The following is a 16697-nucleotide window of genomic DNA, read 5'->3' on the forward strand; positions in this document are numbered from 1 at the left end:
ATTGTTGTTTGGCGGGTCTGGGCTGGGGATTCGAACCCGCCACCTTAGGTGTACGTGGCTGGCGCCTTAGCCGGTTGAGCTATAGGCGCCAAGCCGCCAGGCCCATTTTTAAGGATGAGGAACCTGAAGCACAGAGAAGTTAAGCAGCTGACCAAACTTCCTCAGCTGGGCATTGGTACCACTGTGGATGCTCCACAGCCCACACTGGAGCATCTACCCTTGGTGTTTTGGAGAAAACAGCTAAGTGTGAGCTGTAGCAGGAGTGCCATGGTGGGTGTTAGGTCATTCACCATTCCCTCCTCTCCCTTATTCTCTGATATGGACAGATGTGGTGATCTCAGTCACATCTAATGTGACTGCATCACAAGGATCCTCCAAAGAAAACACTGGGGCCACCATGCTTACAGCATATTTATAATTTGCCACTGGGTAGGCCCTGCTGCGTGCACACTGTTTCCTGTACAATCCAGGTTAGAATCAACATCCTCATCCTGTGCACAGGCAGCCTCTGTTTCCAGTTCTCAGGGATTACACCCTCCCGTGATTCAGCCATGCAGGGGGAACTTGTGCACTGGCGTGCGCTTTGCCTTTTCCTCTGGGGTCCAGTGCACGCAGCTCCCCTGGGCTCCCATTCTGTGACCAACACCCAGCCCAGGTCACTAGAGGGGCAGTGAGGGGCAGGAAAGGCGCCTGAGACCAGTGAGAAGGTGGGTTTCTGGGATGCCAGGGCAGGGAGCAATGTTTGAGGTACGGCCTTTGGGGAAGTTAGTGGGGAGGGCTGTCTTAGTTTAGGTTTCCCCTCAAAGCAGGCTCTGGGCAACTGGGCTCAATCCCTCCAGGGACCCTCTGAGAGGGTGTGTAGAACACATCTAAGAACTGATCCACTGAGAGTCTAGGAAGCTGGTATTTACCCACCAGGCCCATCCCTCTTGGGCTTGGGCTGAAAGTTGATTTGGGGGTTAACTTTTCAGTCTTTAGCCTGCCCCTCTCAGGAGCAGAGAACTCTCCAAAGCAGAACAAGACAGGTGCTGAAGGCCGGAGGCCCTCAGACCCTCCACATGAATAGCTGCCAAAGCCATAGCTGCCTCTAGCATGGGCAGGGCACTGGCAGTATCTGCTACAAGGCCTAGAGCAAGAGGAATACCAGCTCCTTAGTATTCCAGTCCTGGGATGGCTAGGCCCTCCCCGGCCCCATCCTCTTTCCTCGCTGCCTTCTATTGCTGAGAACTCTACATTGGAAGCTACAGCTTGATGTAACCCTCCTGGGAAGTCCATCCTTACACCTCCCCTGTAGCCTTCCTGCTGCAGCTGAATTCCAGGGTCCCTTTGTGATCTCTCTTTCCTATGCTCCAGGTATATGTGCTTCTCTGTGCTGCAGAGGGCGCTGGCTGCCCCGCTGGTCTGGATCCTGCTGGCCCTCCTGGATGGGAAGTGCTTTGTGTGTGCCTTCAGCAGTTTTGTGGACCCTGAGAAGTTTTTGGACTTTGCCAATATGACCTCCAGCCAGGTACAGCTTTTCCTGGCTAAGGTACCCTGCAAGGAAGATGAGCTGGTCAGGGACAGTTCTGCTCGGAAAGCAGTGTCTCGCTACTTGCGGTGCCTGTCACAGGTAATTGGGGTGGGCCTCCCCCTGCCCTGGCACCCTCACAAATATCCTGCATTGGTCCTGGGTTGGGGTGGGGTGGTAAGGAGGTAGAAATGATTCCTGAGGCTCCTCCCATCTGCTGGAGACACAACCAAAAAGCAGGTGGCTCCTGGGGAGATCTGGAGCATGACACAGGACAAGACAGTGTGGGACCTTCAACACTGACTCACCCCAGGTCACAGCCTAGGTGCCCAGACCCACCCAGAAGTCATCTAGGCCCTTCCTCAGGAGGCTGAATGGCAAGAGAGGGCTGGGGATATACTGCTCTGCCTTGCCACCATCCCATATACTCCTACAACACAGGTCTTCTCTGGCTGCCTGGCTCCCCAAAGGGCACCAACTCCATTATCCTGGGGACAAACCCCAGCCCAGACTCTGGATTCCATCACCACCTCCCCCAGAGCCCCAGTGCTGGGCTGTACCCACCAAAAATTATGCATGGGATCTACTACCCATGGAGCACCACTAGAGCTGTAGATAACAGAGATACAACCCTGCCCTCTGGGGACTCTCAGGACAAATACAGATCCATGATGCAACTAATGTGCACCCCATTCACCCCAGGCCCATGATGCAGAGGATCAGTGCTCAGAATGCACTTGATTCTGGTTCAGACTATGACCTTGGCTGGGGCATTGCCCCTCTGGGCCTCAGTTTCTCCTGCAAACCAAAATAAAGGGGTTTGGTCTCTCCACTGCGATGGTCTCTGCAGGCTTCAGTACTCTAGCTCAGAGTGGAAAAATCATGGAATTTGCAGTCAGACCAGGGTAAGTTTTCAGTCGTGTGAAGTTTTGGTTTTCTGCTTCTCATGTATGAAGGAGTCAACTTGTCTTTGGTGAGGGTGGGAGTATTCCATGAGGGGCCAAATGAGAGAGCTTTAAAAATTGTGGCAATCACATCTTCAAATGACAGGGATTCACATGTGTCTTTATGGGTTAGTGAGTAACTTCCTGATCCAGGGCCATATAGTTGTTCAGGTCGTAAGCTAGCTGTGAAGAGACTATAGCTTTGGCAGGTAGGTGGGGGAAGAGGAGTCTGCTGGCCTTAGAGAACTGCTTCCTCACTCTTGGCCTGGAACTCTGTTCGCCTGCTCATATTCTGAACAACTGTGTCACTTATCCTTCAGGTCTTACTCTTCCCTGAGCCCTCATGTGCAGCTTGGGGTGTCCCTCCTCAGAATTCCTGTGAAGCCCTACGCAGTTCCCATTATGACATGTAGTCAGTCACCATCTATTTAATTGTCTGTCTCTTCTGCGGGATAGTGCCCAGCATAGTGCCTCCTACAAAACATAGCAGGGATGGGCGCCTGTATGGGAGGATTGACACACAGGCACACAGGAGGAAGGTGAAGGACTGGATGAAAAGATGAGGGGGTGGTTGATGAGTGCATGGAAGGAAGGATGAGAGCACAGGAGCAGGAATGGTGGGAGGAGATGGATGGCCAAGAGAATGGATGATGGACAGATGGAAGGATGATTTGAGGATGGCTGGATGGGAAGATGATGGATATACAGTCACATGAGAAGGAAGATTGGATGGATGGGTGGGGATGTGGTTTGTTGGATGGGTGGATGGATGCCAAGATGAGAGAATGAATGGAAGAAAAAATGGATGAATAGAGGATGGTTGGTAGGAAGGATGACCGAATGGGAAGGTGTGTGAGGAAGAACGGAAGGAGAAGTAAAGAGAGGGGCTCTGGAACACCTTTGCTGCGGTACCCGCACCCCACCCACACCCCACTTCGTGCCTCCCCACGTCCAGGCCATCGGCTGGAGTATCACTCTGCTGCTCATCGTGGCTGCCTTCCTGGCCCGCTGCCTGAGGCCCTGCTTCGACCAGACAGTCTTCCTGCAGCGCAGGTACTGGAGCAACTACGTGGACCTGGAACAGAAGCTCTTCGACGAGACGTGCTGTGAGCACGCGCGGGACTTCGCGCACCGCTGCGTGCTGCACTTCTTCGCCAGCATGCAGAGCGAGCTGCGCGCGCGCGGGCTGCGCAGGGACACCGCGGAGCACCTGGAGCCGCCGGAGCACCTGGACAGTGAACCCGGGAAGGTCCACCTGCGCGCCATCTCCAGCCGGGAGCAGGTGGACCGCCTCCTGAGCTCCTGGTACTCCGGCAAACCACCGCTCGACCTTGCGGCCTCCCCCAAGGTCTGGGTGGGCGGCCTCAGCCACCGCACCCCGACCCTGGTCCCTGGCACCAGGCTGTCCCAACACACTGACGTGTAGGGACCCTGGCTTGAAGGGCAGCAGCGTTTCCACATGAAATGCCCCGCTAGAAAGCAGCTGAGGGATTTCCAGGCCTTGGGGACCTAAGCCTTGCTGGCCTCCTTCCTAAAATCTCCCAATCTCTATCTAGGTGCTGGGTGTGGCTTCAGGTGTGCTTAGCAAACTAATGTGCACCCCGTTCACCCCAGGCCCTTGCTAAAAGCAGCTTCGGATTCGTGCATCCAGCACTGAGCGAGTCTGCATTTTTAACAGGCTGCCTGGTGATAGATACCATTGTTTGGTTAGCAGGCCCAACTTTGATCAGCAAGAGCTATCCCACAGATCCTGGGTCCTAGATGTCAGTTCTAAATGATAACAGCAGTATATGCTGGCTCAGTGCCTGCAGCTCAGCAGTTAGGGCACCGGACACATACACTGGGGCTGGCTGTTCAAACAGGCCCAGGCCTGCTAAACAACAATGACAACTACAACAACAACAACAAAAATAACCAAGCATTGTGGTGGGTGCCTGTAGTCCTAGCTACTTGGGAGGCTGAGGCAAGAGAATTGCTTGAGCCCAAGAGTTTAAGGTTGCTGTGAGCTATGACGCCATAGCACTCTACCCAGGGTGACATAGTGAGACTCTGTCCCAAATAACAATAATAATAATAGCAGTATATGCTTATATTGTGCTTCCTATGGTGTCAGGCATTGTTCTAACTGCTCTATGCATATTAACTCATTTAATGAAGCAGATATGATGATTAGCCCCATTTTTTAGAAGAAACTGAGTTTAAGTTGCCCAAGATCATCTGTGTAAGAGCTGGAATTAAATCCTAGGAGGGGCTTGACCCCTGTAGCTCAATGGCTAGGGCGCCAGCCAAATACACCAGAGCTGGTGGGTTTGAATCCAGCCCAGGCCTGCGAAACAACAATGATAACTGCAATCAAAACATAGCCGGGCATTGTGGTGGGTGCCTGTAGTCCTAGCTACTTGGGAGGCTGAGGCAAGAGAATCACTTGAGCCCAAGAGTTTGAGGTTGCTGTGAGCTGATGCCACAGCACTCTACCCAGGGTGAAAGCTTAAGATTCTGTCTCAAAAATAATAATAATAAAAATAAGTAAATAAATCCTAAGAGGCCTGGCTCTCACTCTGAGCAACCACAATTGTCTACCGTCCAGATCATTTTGTTTGTGTATTTTGTTTTTGTTTGTTTGTTTTTTGAGACAGAGTCTCACTTTGTCTCCCTGGGTAGAGTGCCCTGGCATCATAGCTCACAGCAACCTTAAACTCTTGGGCTCAAGCAATTCTCTTGTCTCAGCCTCCCAAGTAGCTAGCTGAGACTACAGGTGCCTGCCACAACGCCTGGCTATTTTTAGAGACAAGGTCTCATTCTGGCTTAAGCTGGTCTCAAACCTGTAAGCTCAGGCAATCCACCACCCTCAGCCTCCCAGAGTGCTAGGATTATAGGCGTGAGCCACCCTGCCTGGCCTATGTAATTGTTTTTATTTTATTTTATTTTATTTTTTTTGAGACAGAGTCTCAAGCTGTCACCCTGGGAAGAGTGCCATGGTGTCACAGCTCACAGCAACCTCCAACTCCTGGGCTTAAGCGGTTCTCTTGCCTCAGCCTCCCAAGTAGCTGGGACTATAGGCACCCTCCACAATGCCTGGTTATTTTTTGGTTGTAGTTGTCATTGTTGTTTGGCAGGCCTGGGCTGGATTCAAACCTGCCAGCTCTGGTGTATGCGGCTGGCCCCTTAGCTGCTTGAGCTACAGATGCTGAGCCAGTGTATTGGTTTTTAATATTCTTGGGTTTCCTGCAGTGTCTACCAAAGTTCCTGTAGTAAATTCTTGCAAGCTCTGCTGGTTGAGTTCCTCCTGAAAGCACTAGGTGCTGGCTACTGGGGGACTTTCTGTGTTAAAGTGTCAAGAGGCTGACCCTCTCAGCTCCCACCTTTCCAAGTCCTACCAGTTCTGTTTCTAGCCCTGCCTGGGCCTGCCTCCTTCTAGAACCAACTCCTTCCTTGGCCAGCCTTGTGCCTTCCTAGAGGCAGGTGCTGCCTCCTTCCCTTTCTTGCTTACCACCAGCCTGTGCCCCCAGCCTGGAGGACCCAAACTGCCCACAGCCTGAGCCCAGAGTTCCGTGGGCTCCCTTCCTAAGACTGCCCATCCCCCAGACAATTCTGGGAGCATCTGTTTGCTTCCCTTAGCAAGAGGTTATCACGCTGGTAAGGATTTCCTCAGGGCCAAGCATGAGTATGGGGTCTAACTTAGCAACAAACCTCCCTGAAACTAACACCAGTGTTAGATCTGCCGGAAAAAAGCTGCCACTCAATCTCTGACACCCCACACAGGAAGGGCTTGGGGAGGATCAGCCTTTGCTGGGCCTCAGCCCCTCCCTGATGACTCACTCAACTCCCAGACACATGCACACACATATACACAAACACACTCACACCCTGCTATCGCCTCTGTCAGCACAGATGGTGGCCACAGAGAGCAGACTCAGGTTCACCCTGCATTTTTCTACTTCTTCAGCACCTTGGGACAGTGCAGGGGCCCCTGGACATCCCCCCCCACCCCCAGCCCGGGACCCAGGCCCCTCCATCAGGCTATCTCTGCGCTCCTGGGCTCTTGCCAAGGGACCTTATGAGACCAGAAAATGCCTGCAGCTCAACCTTCCCCCACATATTGGCTGTGGTCAGGCCATGCAAATGTCTGCAGTGGTGCTGGGGTGGGGCACAATTTAGGCAAAGCAATTAGCAGTGATAGGGTAGAGAAGAGAGAGGGAGACCTTAGAGATGGCTCACACTGCGCCAGATAAGTTCCCAACCTGAATGGAGGCTCAGGAACACAGCATTGGGCTCCAAGAAAACAGCATCTTGATCAGTAAAAAGTCACAAACTGCAAACTTGCCTTCTAATACTGAGCACTTACAGACCACCAACCTCATGAAAAGTACCATGCCAGGATATAGGGATGGGATAATACAAAGATGGCCTGCCCCTGCCCTCCAGGAGCTTGCTGACTATTGAGGGGACAGAGAGGGTACAGAAATAATGATAATCCAAACAAAAGGTATAAATGATACGTAGGAGCATGCCATGTGCCACAGGGCAGGAAGAATAAGGCTCCATACTGGAGAATCAGGGAAGGCTTCATGGTGGAGGTGCCATTTGAACGGGTCTTGAAGGATGAAGAAGGTTTTGACAAGTGGAAAGAGAGATGGAGGGAGGGTGCAGAACACCTCAAAGGAAGAAATGGCAAGAGCAAGGCTGCAGAATTGGTCAAAGGCCAGATTATATTCCATTTACTCATTCAGTGGATAGTTACTGAATGCTTAGAGTAGCCAGAGAGCAAGACAGACATAGTCCTCTCTCAGTGGAGTCTGAAGGGGAGATAGGGACACAACAAGCAAACAACCAACCAAGTGGAGGGGGCACAGTCCAGCCTGGGAAAAGTAAAAGACCCTGGCCAGAGGGTTGGAAGTCCCACTAAGCCATGCGCTCTGAGCCCTGTACCCAGGAACACATTCTCCGGATCCTCTATTCTTGACAGCCTTCAAATGCATCTTTCTTCCCCTCCAGTCCTCAGACCATGTGAATTCAAACCTCCAAACCTCTCTGCCACCATCCACCCACACTGCCGCTGTTTGTTCACAACCCTGTAAGAATAAGATGGCTAGAGCAGTACATGCTGCCTCCCCTGCAGGTGAGGAACACAGGCAGGAGGCTTCCACCTGGCTCCTAAAGACCCCCTGCCCTGCACCAGGACAGCAGCTGTCCTGGGGCCCAAACTCATTCCACAAGCCTCTGTCAAGTCTGAGTTGCAGCCCTACTGACCCCGTATGTGCTATGTGCAGCCTCTTCTGGGAGGCACAGTGGCCAGCTGGGGAAGGAATGTAGTAGAAGGGCAGGCCTTGACTGTGCAAGTTCCCCCTCTTGTGCAGTATGGGCAGCTGTAGCCTCCATCTCTGTCAGGTCTGCATGAGAAGGGGAAGATGGCAGGAGGTTTAAGGGTTTAGCTCAGGAATAACTTCATCCTGTTGGCAGTTGGGTGTGAGAGGCAAGTGCTTGGTGGCAAGATCAGCAAGAGGGATATTTGGGATTTGCCTACATGGAGGGGATGTCTGAGCTGCAGGAATGAATAGGGCCATCAAGGAAGAGGAGCTAGGCAGGGCATAGTGTCTCATGCCTGTAATCCCAGTATTCAGAGAGGCCAATGTAGGAGGATCAACTGAGGCCAGGTTCAAGACCACCAACCTGGGCAACATAGGGAGACCCTGTTTCTACAAAAAATAGGAAAATTAGCCTGGCATGATGGCATATGCCTATAGTCCCAGCTATTTCGAGGCTGAGGCAAGAGGATCACTTGAGCTCAGGAGTTCGAGGTTGCTATCAGCTATGATGATGCTACTGCACTCTAGCCTGGGTGAGAGAGTAAGACTTGGTCTCTTAAAGAGAAAAAGAGAGATTTGATGAGAAGCAGAAGAACTAAGATGTTTAGAGTTTTGGAGGGGGAGGCAGCAAAGGAGAGAAAGGAGCAGTCACAGAGGAGGCCATCGAGGAGGGATGAACAACACAGCAGTGCTTCTGAGAGACCCAGGATGGGGGTGAGGGGAGGCTGAAAGATTATTGGCAACTGTCCAGCACCTCTCTGCAGCATTCCTCCCAGGCAGGGACAGGACTCTCTGTGGAATGGGGGTCTTAGGTCAAGACATATAATCAAAACAGGTCAGATCATTTCTTTTCCTGTTAGTGAAACAGAATCTCACTCTGTCACCCTGGCTGACATGGTATCATAGCTCAAAGCAACCTCAAACGCTTGGGCTCAAGCGATCTTCTTGCTTCAGCCTCCCTAGTAGCTGGGACTACAGGCATGTGCCGCAATACCTGAGTAATTTATCTATTTTTTTTTAGTAGAGACAGGGTCTTGCTCTTGCTCAGGCTAGTCTCGAACTCCTGGGTTCCTGCCTTGGGCTTCCCAAAGTGCTAAAATTACAGGCATGAGTTACCAGGCCTGGCCCAGATAATTTTTTTTTTTTTTTTTGAGACAGAGCCTCAAGCTCTCCCCCTGGGTAGCGTGCCGTGGCATTACAGCTCACAGCAACCTCCAACTCCTGGGCTCAAGCGAGTCTCCTGCCTCCGCCTCCCAAGTAGCTGGGACCACAGGCGCCCGCCACAACGCCCGGCTATTTTTTGGTTGCAGCCGTCATTGTTGTTTGGCGGGTCCAGGCTGGGGATTCGAACCCGCCACCTTAGGTGTACGTGGCTGGCGCCTTAGCCGGTTGAGCTATAGGCGCCGAGCCCAGATAATTTTTTTATTACCAGTTTTTATACCAAAAGGGGGGCACTAAAGTAATATTTTTAGGTTTTATGGCTAGCTTTGGGGAAAAGGAGTTTGGTTTCTATGACCCACCTTGGGGATAAAGGGTTCTAGTTTCCTGGGCCAGCCTCAGGGGAGAATGAGAACCAGAGATAGGTGGGCTGGAGAAGGTCAGAGGGAGTCTTTTGCTTCCGGGGCTGCTTCTAAGGCCTTCATTTTGGGGTACTGTTCTCTGAGGCCCAACAAGATCATTAAACTGAGATCTTAAGGATCAACAGGAATTTCTTCAGTTGAAGAACAAGGTAAAAAGTGTTCCAGGAATGTGCTGAGTCCCTTGAGAGGAGAGGTCTTGAGATGGGTAGGGGTTGTCACATTTGAGGATCTGAGGGTTCACTTAGAGTGGACAGCAAGAGGAAGTGGCCCAGTACCAGCTCTTACAGGGTCATATGAAGTCCTCTGAAGGTCTTGGGACTTTAGCCTTTGAAGAGCATTAATTTAGATGACTAAATAAGAGTAGTAATTTAATCAGATGTCTACTCTACAGATCTGGCTGGCCTCGGCCTGGAGCCTGTGTGAACCACAGAAGACAGGCAAGAGATGAGGTCTCGGATGCGGGTGGAGATGGAGGAAAGTGGTAGCTTCGCAAAGTGTGGGAGGTAGAATGGGCCCTGGTGTCCCGCTTAAAATGTAACACATAGACACTTATTAGTCAGGTAGACTGGGAAGGTAAAAGTAAAACCAAAATGTCGGTCAGTAGCTTAACACAACAAGAATGTATTTCTCACTCAAGCAAAATCTGAAGGGAACGAATAGGAGGAGGCTAGGGAAGAGGCTGTACCCCATATAGTCACTTGGGGACCCAGCTGACAGGCACCCCCATCTGTGATGCCACCACTAAGGCACACAGTGTTCATCAGAAGCAGGTCCTGAGACAAGGAGATGAGTACAAGTAGCTTAGTAAGGAGCTTGCCAGGGCACCCTGCAAGGAACAGGAGAGGTGACAGAGGAGACGGAAAAAAGCCACCAAAGGCAGAGGAGACAGCCAGTTACCACTGCAGCAGGCAGAGCCTGGCTCCCCCAGGGAGCACAGCAAGAGCACCCCCAAATAATGGTACCCCAGGAAGGAGGAGAGAGCGCTTCCTCACCAGCCTCCACTGTCCCTTGGTTGGGGCACCAATTGGGAGCCTCCAGGTTGCCTTGAGCCAAATGTAACCCCAACGCCTGAAAAAAAGCCAGGGTTTCTAGTTAGAAGGTGGAGGTGAGGTTCAAGGAGAACAGGTAGGGCAGAGGCCTCCTGGCTCCTGGCTTCCTGGGTCCGCCTCACAGGGCAGAGCAGGGAAAAGGGGCACAGGTCGGGTACTGTGCCAGAACTCAAGCACATGGCCCCAGCCTCACAGAGCAGAAGCTAAAATGTGTAAGGAAACACAGGGCAATTTTGTGAGCACCACCCTTTTGCCACAATGTGCTATTATCCCCAGTATGGCTTGGCCAGTGCAGAAGAGAGGAGCACTTCAACCTTCCTAGGCAAAGACCTCACACCTCTAAGGACATGGCCTGCCAGCACTCGAGCTGCCATGGCTCACCGTGGCTCCTGCCTCCTCCACGGCCCTGTTCTCTCAATGCTCCCACGTGGCTGGTTGAGGGCAGTGCACACTTGAGCACACACACTCATGCTGTCCTACGCAAATTGGGCATTTTCCTAAAGGTACAGTCCCCTCTCTCCCCAGGGCCCCTTTTGCATGCTGCTTTTCATGACACCCCTAACTCCTCCAAGCCAGAGGGGACTCAGCAGCATTGGCATGGGTGCCAGGACAACACTCCCAAGCCCATGGCTGTGAGCAAGTTTGCCCCCACTCTCAAGAAATATGTGACACCCTGCTTTTCATTTACATTTAATCATAACCTAGGAGTTACAGGGGAGAGGCGGAGAAGATACGAACTACTGCTAAATGCACCACTGAAAACCCTTAACTATATATGGAAGCAGAAAAATGGGTCCCCAAAGGGGTCTCCTGCGTAATCTCCAGAACCTGTGAATATGTTACTTTCTGCACCAAAAGGGACTTTCAGATGAGATCAAGTCAAGGGTCTTGAGATGGGGAAACTACCCTGAATTATAGCAGGGGACCAATATGTCCTTATAAAAGGGAGCAGGGCAGTCAGATTTAGAGAAAATGACACATGGAAGTATAGGCTGGAGTGATGAGGTCACCATCCAGGGAACATGGATGTCTTCTAGATGCTAGAGAAAGCAAGGAAGTGGATTCGTCCCTGGAGTTTGCAGAAGGAACAGTCTTCGGTGGTGCCTGTGGCTCAGTGACTATGGCGCTGGCCCTATATACCAAGGATGGTGGGTTTGAACTCTGCCCCGGCCAAACTGCAATAAAAGAATGGCCAGGCGTTGGGGCGGGTGCATGTGGTCCCAGCTACTCAGGAGGCTGAAGCTAGAGAATCGCCTAAGCCCAGGAGTTGGAAGTTGCTGTGAGCTGTGACGCCATAGCACTCTACCGAGGGTGATAAAGGGAGACTGTCTCTTAAAAAAAAAACAAAAAGAAGGAACAGCCTTCTAACTCCTTGATTTTAATCCATTGAAACCCATTTTAGATCCCTGACCTCCAGAACAAGACAATAAATCTGTGTGGTTTTAAGCCACTATGTTTGTGGTAGTTTGCTACAGCAGCAAAAGAAAACCAATGCAGTTTTCAAAACACACTACTAAAGCCCAGGTGTAGAGATGAGAATTATCAGTCACAATGTTTCATTTCCTGAGAGTTATACTGTGTGTCTGGCCCTATGCCAAAGTCTTCACCCGCATCTGTTCATTGAATTCTCCCAATCATCTGAGAGGTAGGCTCTATTATTCTCCCATTTCACAGATCAGAAGGCTGAGGCACCCACAGGGTAAATCACTTGCCCAAGGTCCCTGGCTAGTATGCGGCAGGGATGATACTTGAACCCAGACACTACTTAGGTTGCTCTTAGCCACTCTGTGATATGGCTTCTTACTAAGCTTGCCTGCTGAGTGCAAGAAACAATGAGTGAACAGGCAGGGGCTGGATGTAAGTTTGGGCAGACAGAGAGCGTCTATCATATTGCAGAGGACAGATTGAGTAAAGGACGGTGCCAGAAGCCAACGAGTCTCCCAGTATTGGTTTCGGCTGCTATAACAAAATATACTGGAGACCTGGTGACTTAATAACAGAAAGTTATTTCTCATAGCTCTGGAGGCTAGAAGTCTGAGACCGGCATGCCATCAGGGTCAGGTGCTGGCGAGGGCCTTCTTCCAGGTCACAGCCTCACATGGCAGAAAGAGGGCAAGAGAACTCTCTGGTGTCCCTTTCATAAGGGCACTAATTCTTTTCATGAGGTCTCCAAGCTCATGACTTAATCACTTCCCAAAGGCCCACCTCCTAATGCCATCACCTTGGGAGTGAGGATTTCAAAACATATGAATTTAGGGAACAGTGAATTTAGCCTCCTGACAGTGAGGCTTTCTGGCCTCGCATGTGCTCAGGAGACCACCCCTGCCTCGCCCATGCCCACCCTCTCAGTCCTGCCCCACTTCCATTCAGCAGAGAGGTTCCTCACAGTGTTCACATCCAGTGCACACATACACCGCTAACTTTAGTCCATGACACTGGGCAAACTGAGGGAACTGAGGTGTCTATATGACACCTCATTAAAAAAAAAAATTACTTTTTTTTTTTTTGGCTTGGTGCCTGTAGCTCAAGTGACTGAGGCATAAGCCACACACACCAGAGCTGGTGGGTTCAAATCCAGCCTGGGCCTGCCAAACGACAATGACAACTACAACCAAAAAATAGCCAGGCGTTGTGGCAGGCTCCTGTAGTTCCAGCTACTTGGGAGGCTGAGGCAAGAGAACCACTTAAGCCCAGAAGTTGGAGGTTGCTGTGAGCTGTGATGCCACAGCACTCTACACAGGGCAACAGCTTGAGGCTCTGTCTCAAAAAATTTTTTACTTTTTAAAATTCATATAATTATAATAAGAAAAACAAAATACTAAGGTATTAGGAAAGATTTGTATAAAACATTCAAATGAGTGCCCTAACCAGGCGTGGTGGTGCATGCCTATAGTCCCAGCTACTTGAAAGGCTGAAGCTAAGGATCTCTTGAGTCCAGAGGTTCAAGGCTACAGTGAGGTATGATCTTGCTACCACAGTCTAGCCTGGGCAAGAGAGCAAGGCTGTGTCTCTAAAAAAAGAAAAACAATCTCCTCAATTCAAAATGAGAAATGAGCTTGCTTCAATAAGCACATTTTTTTTCTCACTCTGTCCCCTGGTTAGAGTGTCATAGTGTCATAACAACCTCAAACTCTTATGCTTAAGTGAGTCTCTTGCCTCAGCCTCCTGAGTAGCTGGAACTACAGGTGCCCACCACAATGCTCAACTAGTTTCTTCTATTTTAAGAAGACATGAGGTCTTGTTCTTGCTCCTGGGTCTCGAACTCCTGAGTGGAAGGGATTCTCTCACCTAGGCCTGTGAGAGTGCTAGGATTACACGCATGAGCCCCCACGCCCTGCCAGCACATTTTTAATATAGATCAGATATTTCTGCATGAAATGACCACAGGCAAGTCCTATTTAAGATTCTAATGATGATCACTTCAAATTTTTGATAAATATCACCCCCTAAAAATTTTGCCAAGAAGGTAATAAATTTAAAACTGGTTTTTACAACCATTCACAAATTTATAACAGTTCAAATGGTATTTAAAGACTTTAACGCTCCTTTACTCTCAATGACACCTATAACCAAAACTCCTGATACTGAGAATAATGAATTGAGAGTCCAATCAAACTGTACTATATCAAGTATTTTAAAATAACACTGCAGTTAGAATTTGCAGAGGGCATATATGAGGTTGAAGTAGGCACCTTGCAGCCAGCATAGGCAGCACTAAAAGGCACGTCATCTACAAACAGGAAGCTGTGTGCCACAGGTACGGCCCCCTGGGCCATCCCTCCTGGTTCCTTCACCAGCTCAGGCTCACCTCAGCCCCACCCACCACACCAGGCTATGTGCCAGGCCCTGCAGCAGCTTGGACCCCTTGTCAGACAGGCACACATGACTGTGGTAGACATCCAAAGACAGTTGTCTCTTTTGCTGGGTCTCCCTCATCCTGCTGTCCACCTATGGGTGTCCCATTGGGGACCCCTTGACAAAGATCCTCCATGAACAGGCAGAGGCTGGATGTGAATTTGGTGGGCAGAAAGGGGCGATTGTATTGCAGGAGGACAGGGGAGTTCAGGTGTTCCAAGAGTCCTAGGCCAAGCCTGGTGGCTGAGGGAGGACATATCCTTCCCCACCTATACCCTATTTTGGGGCCACCTTAGAGTTTCCACCTGGACTAGGAGAACAGGAGAACTTGATTTAATAAGAAAGGAAAAGCCAAAAAAACTTCTCAACTCTGCCTCTTCCTGCCCCATGGGAGGATCAGCCTGGGATCCAATCCCGCTCTTCCACCTATGTTGCGTTGGGGTTTCATGAGAGACAGACAGCGTCACCATAGGTGCAGTCTCGCATCTGGAATTATTATGGTGAAAGAGAGAGACTACTCCTCTGGTGGAAGTAGCAAAGCTTTATTGTTCAAGACCACCTTTTATAGTTGGCTGGTCACGTAACATTATTAATTAACAAGCAAAGCATTCATACTATTTTCTTAAGTTAGTTCAACCTTCAAAAAGACACAAAGTTTGAAACCTTGAGACAGCTGCAAAAGGGAGTTTGTCTAAAGACTTGAGATTACCAAGAGGGGAGTAAAACCTTGAAGTTACACTATACACTCATTGTATTACAGAGAGCAGATTTATGGCTTCTGTCTCTGGCAATCTGGAGGCCTACTTTTCGATAAGAGTTCACTTATCAACCCCTAGGCTGTGTCTCTGCAGAAAGGTTTTTAACCCCTTCTTTGCAGGCTTAACAGCCACATGGCCAGAGTCACTGGAGATGGGTTTTTATGCCCTAATCCCCAGGCCCTGTTCCATGCTGACCAGGGATACCAGGTCATCGACAGAGTTGCCTTCCACAGAAGTCTGTCCACCTGCCTCTGGAGCTTAAAGGGAGCACATAGTTTGTGAAGGAGCACACAGCTGTGGGGTTTTACCCCACATACCTACTAGCTGGGTAAACTTCAGCGAATGATGTAATGTATCTAAGCCTCAGTCTCCACCTCCATGAAATGGGAACAATAGTACCCATCCCACAGGACTATAGGAGGGTCACAGGAGGAGACGTATGTGAAGCACCTGGCCCCAGGTTCCACACAAAGCACGCTTTGGTCAATGCCAGTTTTTATCGGTCATGCAAGGGACACCCAGACCCAAAGACCACTAGAGTGGGTACACATGCCCAAGGGTACACAGACACAAAGGCCCAAAGCCACAGTGAGCTCACACAAGGGCACACAAGGAGACTCCCCATGGAGACGGCCTGTCAGAGCTCTGCCTCAGCCCCATTCTCAGCCTCTTGCTCCAAACAGGAGCCACCTGGCTAGAGCTGGACCTGAACTGCCCTTCTGGGAGAGCTGTGGGTATCCAAGGGAGCCCTTTCTGGCCCTCCCCTTTGATGTGTCAGTGGAAGGGGTCTTACCCTGGTTCCTGATGCTCTGAAGGCTCAAGCTCCAGGCACAAAACCCCACCCCCAACCCTTATGTTTTGATCAAGGGGAGTAGAGGTAGGAGGTAGAGCCAGGAAAGGGTTTGCCATCCTCAGCCCACAAGCACACAGACACACCCATAGAGACACAGGCAGGTGATGCAGGGTACCTGCATTGTACTGACAAGCTGCAGCTCCCGCACAGGCAACTGATCAAATCCAAGTCCTCTGACTGCAAAGCAGGGCATTTCATTCAATGCCATGTCTGCATTCGCACCATCCCCACCATGACCAATATCCCCAGCACCACCATCACTGGTGTCGCCACAGCTTTGTACTGTCATTGTCTGAATGATGCAGGAGTCCTCTGGAATCCTGAGGCAAAATGGAGGAAAGACCCTCTGGGAAGGAAAGGAGGGTGGGGTGACATGCTCCCTAGCAGCCCAGAGGACAAGGTCCAAAAGCTTAGGCTTCTGTAGCAGCCTGAACTCTTCAAACTCCAGCCCTTCCCAGCCTGTGTCCGAGCCTGTCTTCCCCTCTCTCTCTCTCACACACTCACAGAAAACTGGTCCCCATAAGGCATCATAAGGTGTGGCCCTTATGGTTTCCTAGCACCAGAGGCAAAGGCATCTATGCAGAGAGAGAAGCCCAGGAGGAGAAGGGAGGGACACAACCCTGGCTGCACCTACAGGATTGGCCAAGCTGCACCCTCTAAGCCAGCACCTGACTAGAAGCTTCCTCAAAGCCTCAGTGACCTCAGCCACTGTCCTGTGCTCTGCCGGTCCCAGCCAGGAGGGCCAAGTCATGAGGTGGGCAGGGAGTGGGCAGGGTGGGCCGCCAGGGCTAACTCTGAGGCAGCAGTAAGGTGGGAAGAGGCCATCAGGCGCCGTGGGGTGCATA

General features: G+C 50.8%; 1 protein-coding gene across 1 annotated transcript in view; it reads left to right on the forward strand.

Annotated features, from left to right (window-relative positions):
• CALHM3 (calcium homeostasis modulator 3) overlaps nucleotides 1–3877 on the forward strand; it is a 5385-nt gene extending 1508 nt beyond the window's left edge. The window contains exons 2-3 of the mRNA XM_003787198.1: nucleotides 1354–1609; nucleotides 3407–3877. Coding sequence (XP_003787246.1) covers nucleotides 1354–1609; nucleotides 3407–3877 — 727 coding nt within the window. The remainder of the gene's footprint in view (nucleotides 1–1353; nucleotides 1610–3406) is intronic.
• The last annotated feature ends 12820 nt before the right edge of the window (nucleotides 3878–16697 follow it).

The sequence above is a fragment of the Otolemur garnettii genome, unplaced genomic scaffold (genome assembly GCF_000181295.1).
Source record: "Otolemur garnettii isolate 467f Iridium unplaced genomic scaffold, OtoGar3 scaffold00021, whole genome shotgun sequence".
Classification (NCBI taxonomy): domain Eukaryota; kingdom Metazoa; phylum Chordata; class Mammalia; order Primates; family Galagidae; genus Otolemur; species Otolemur garnettii.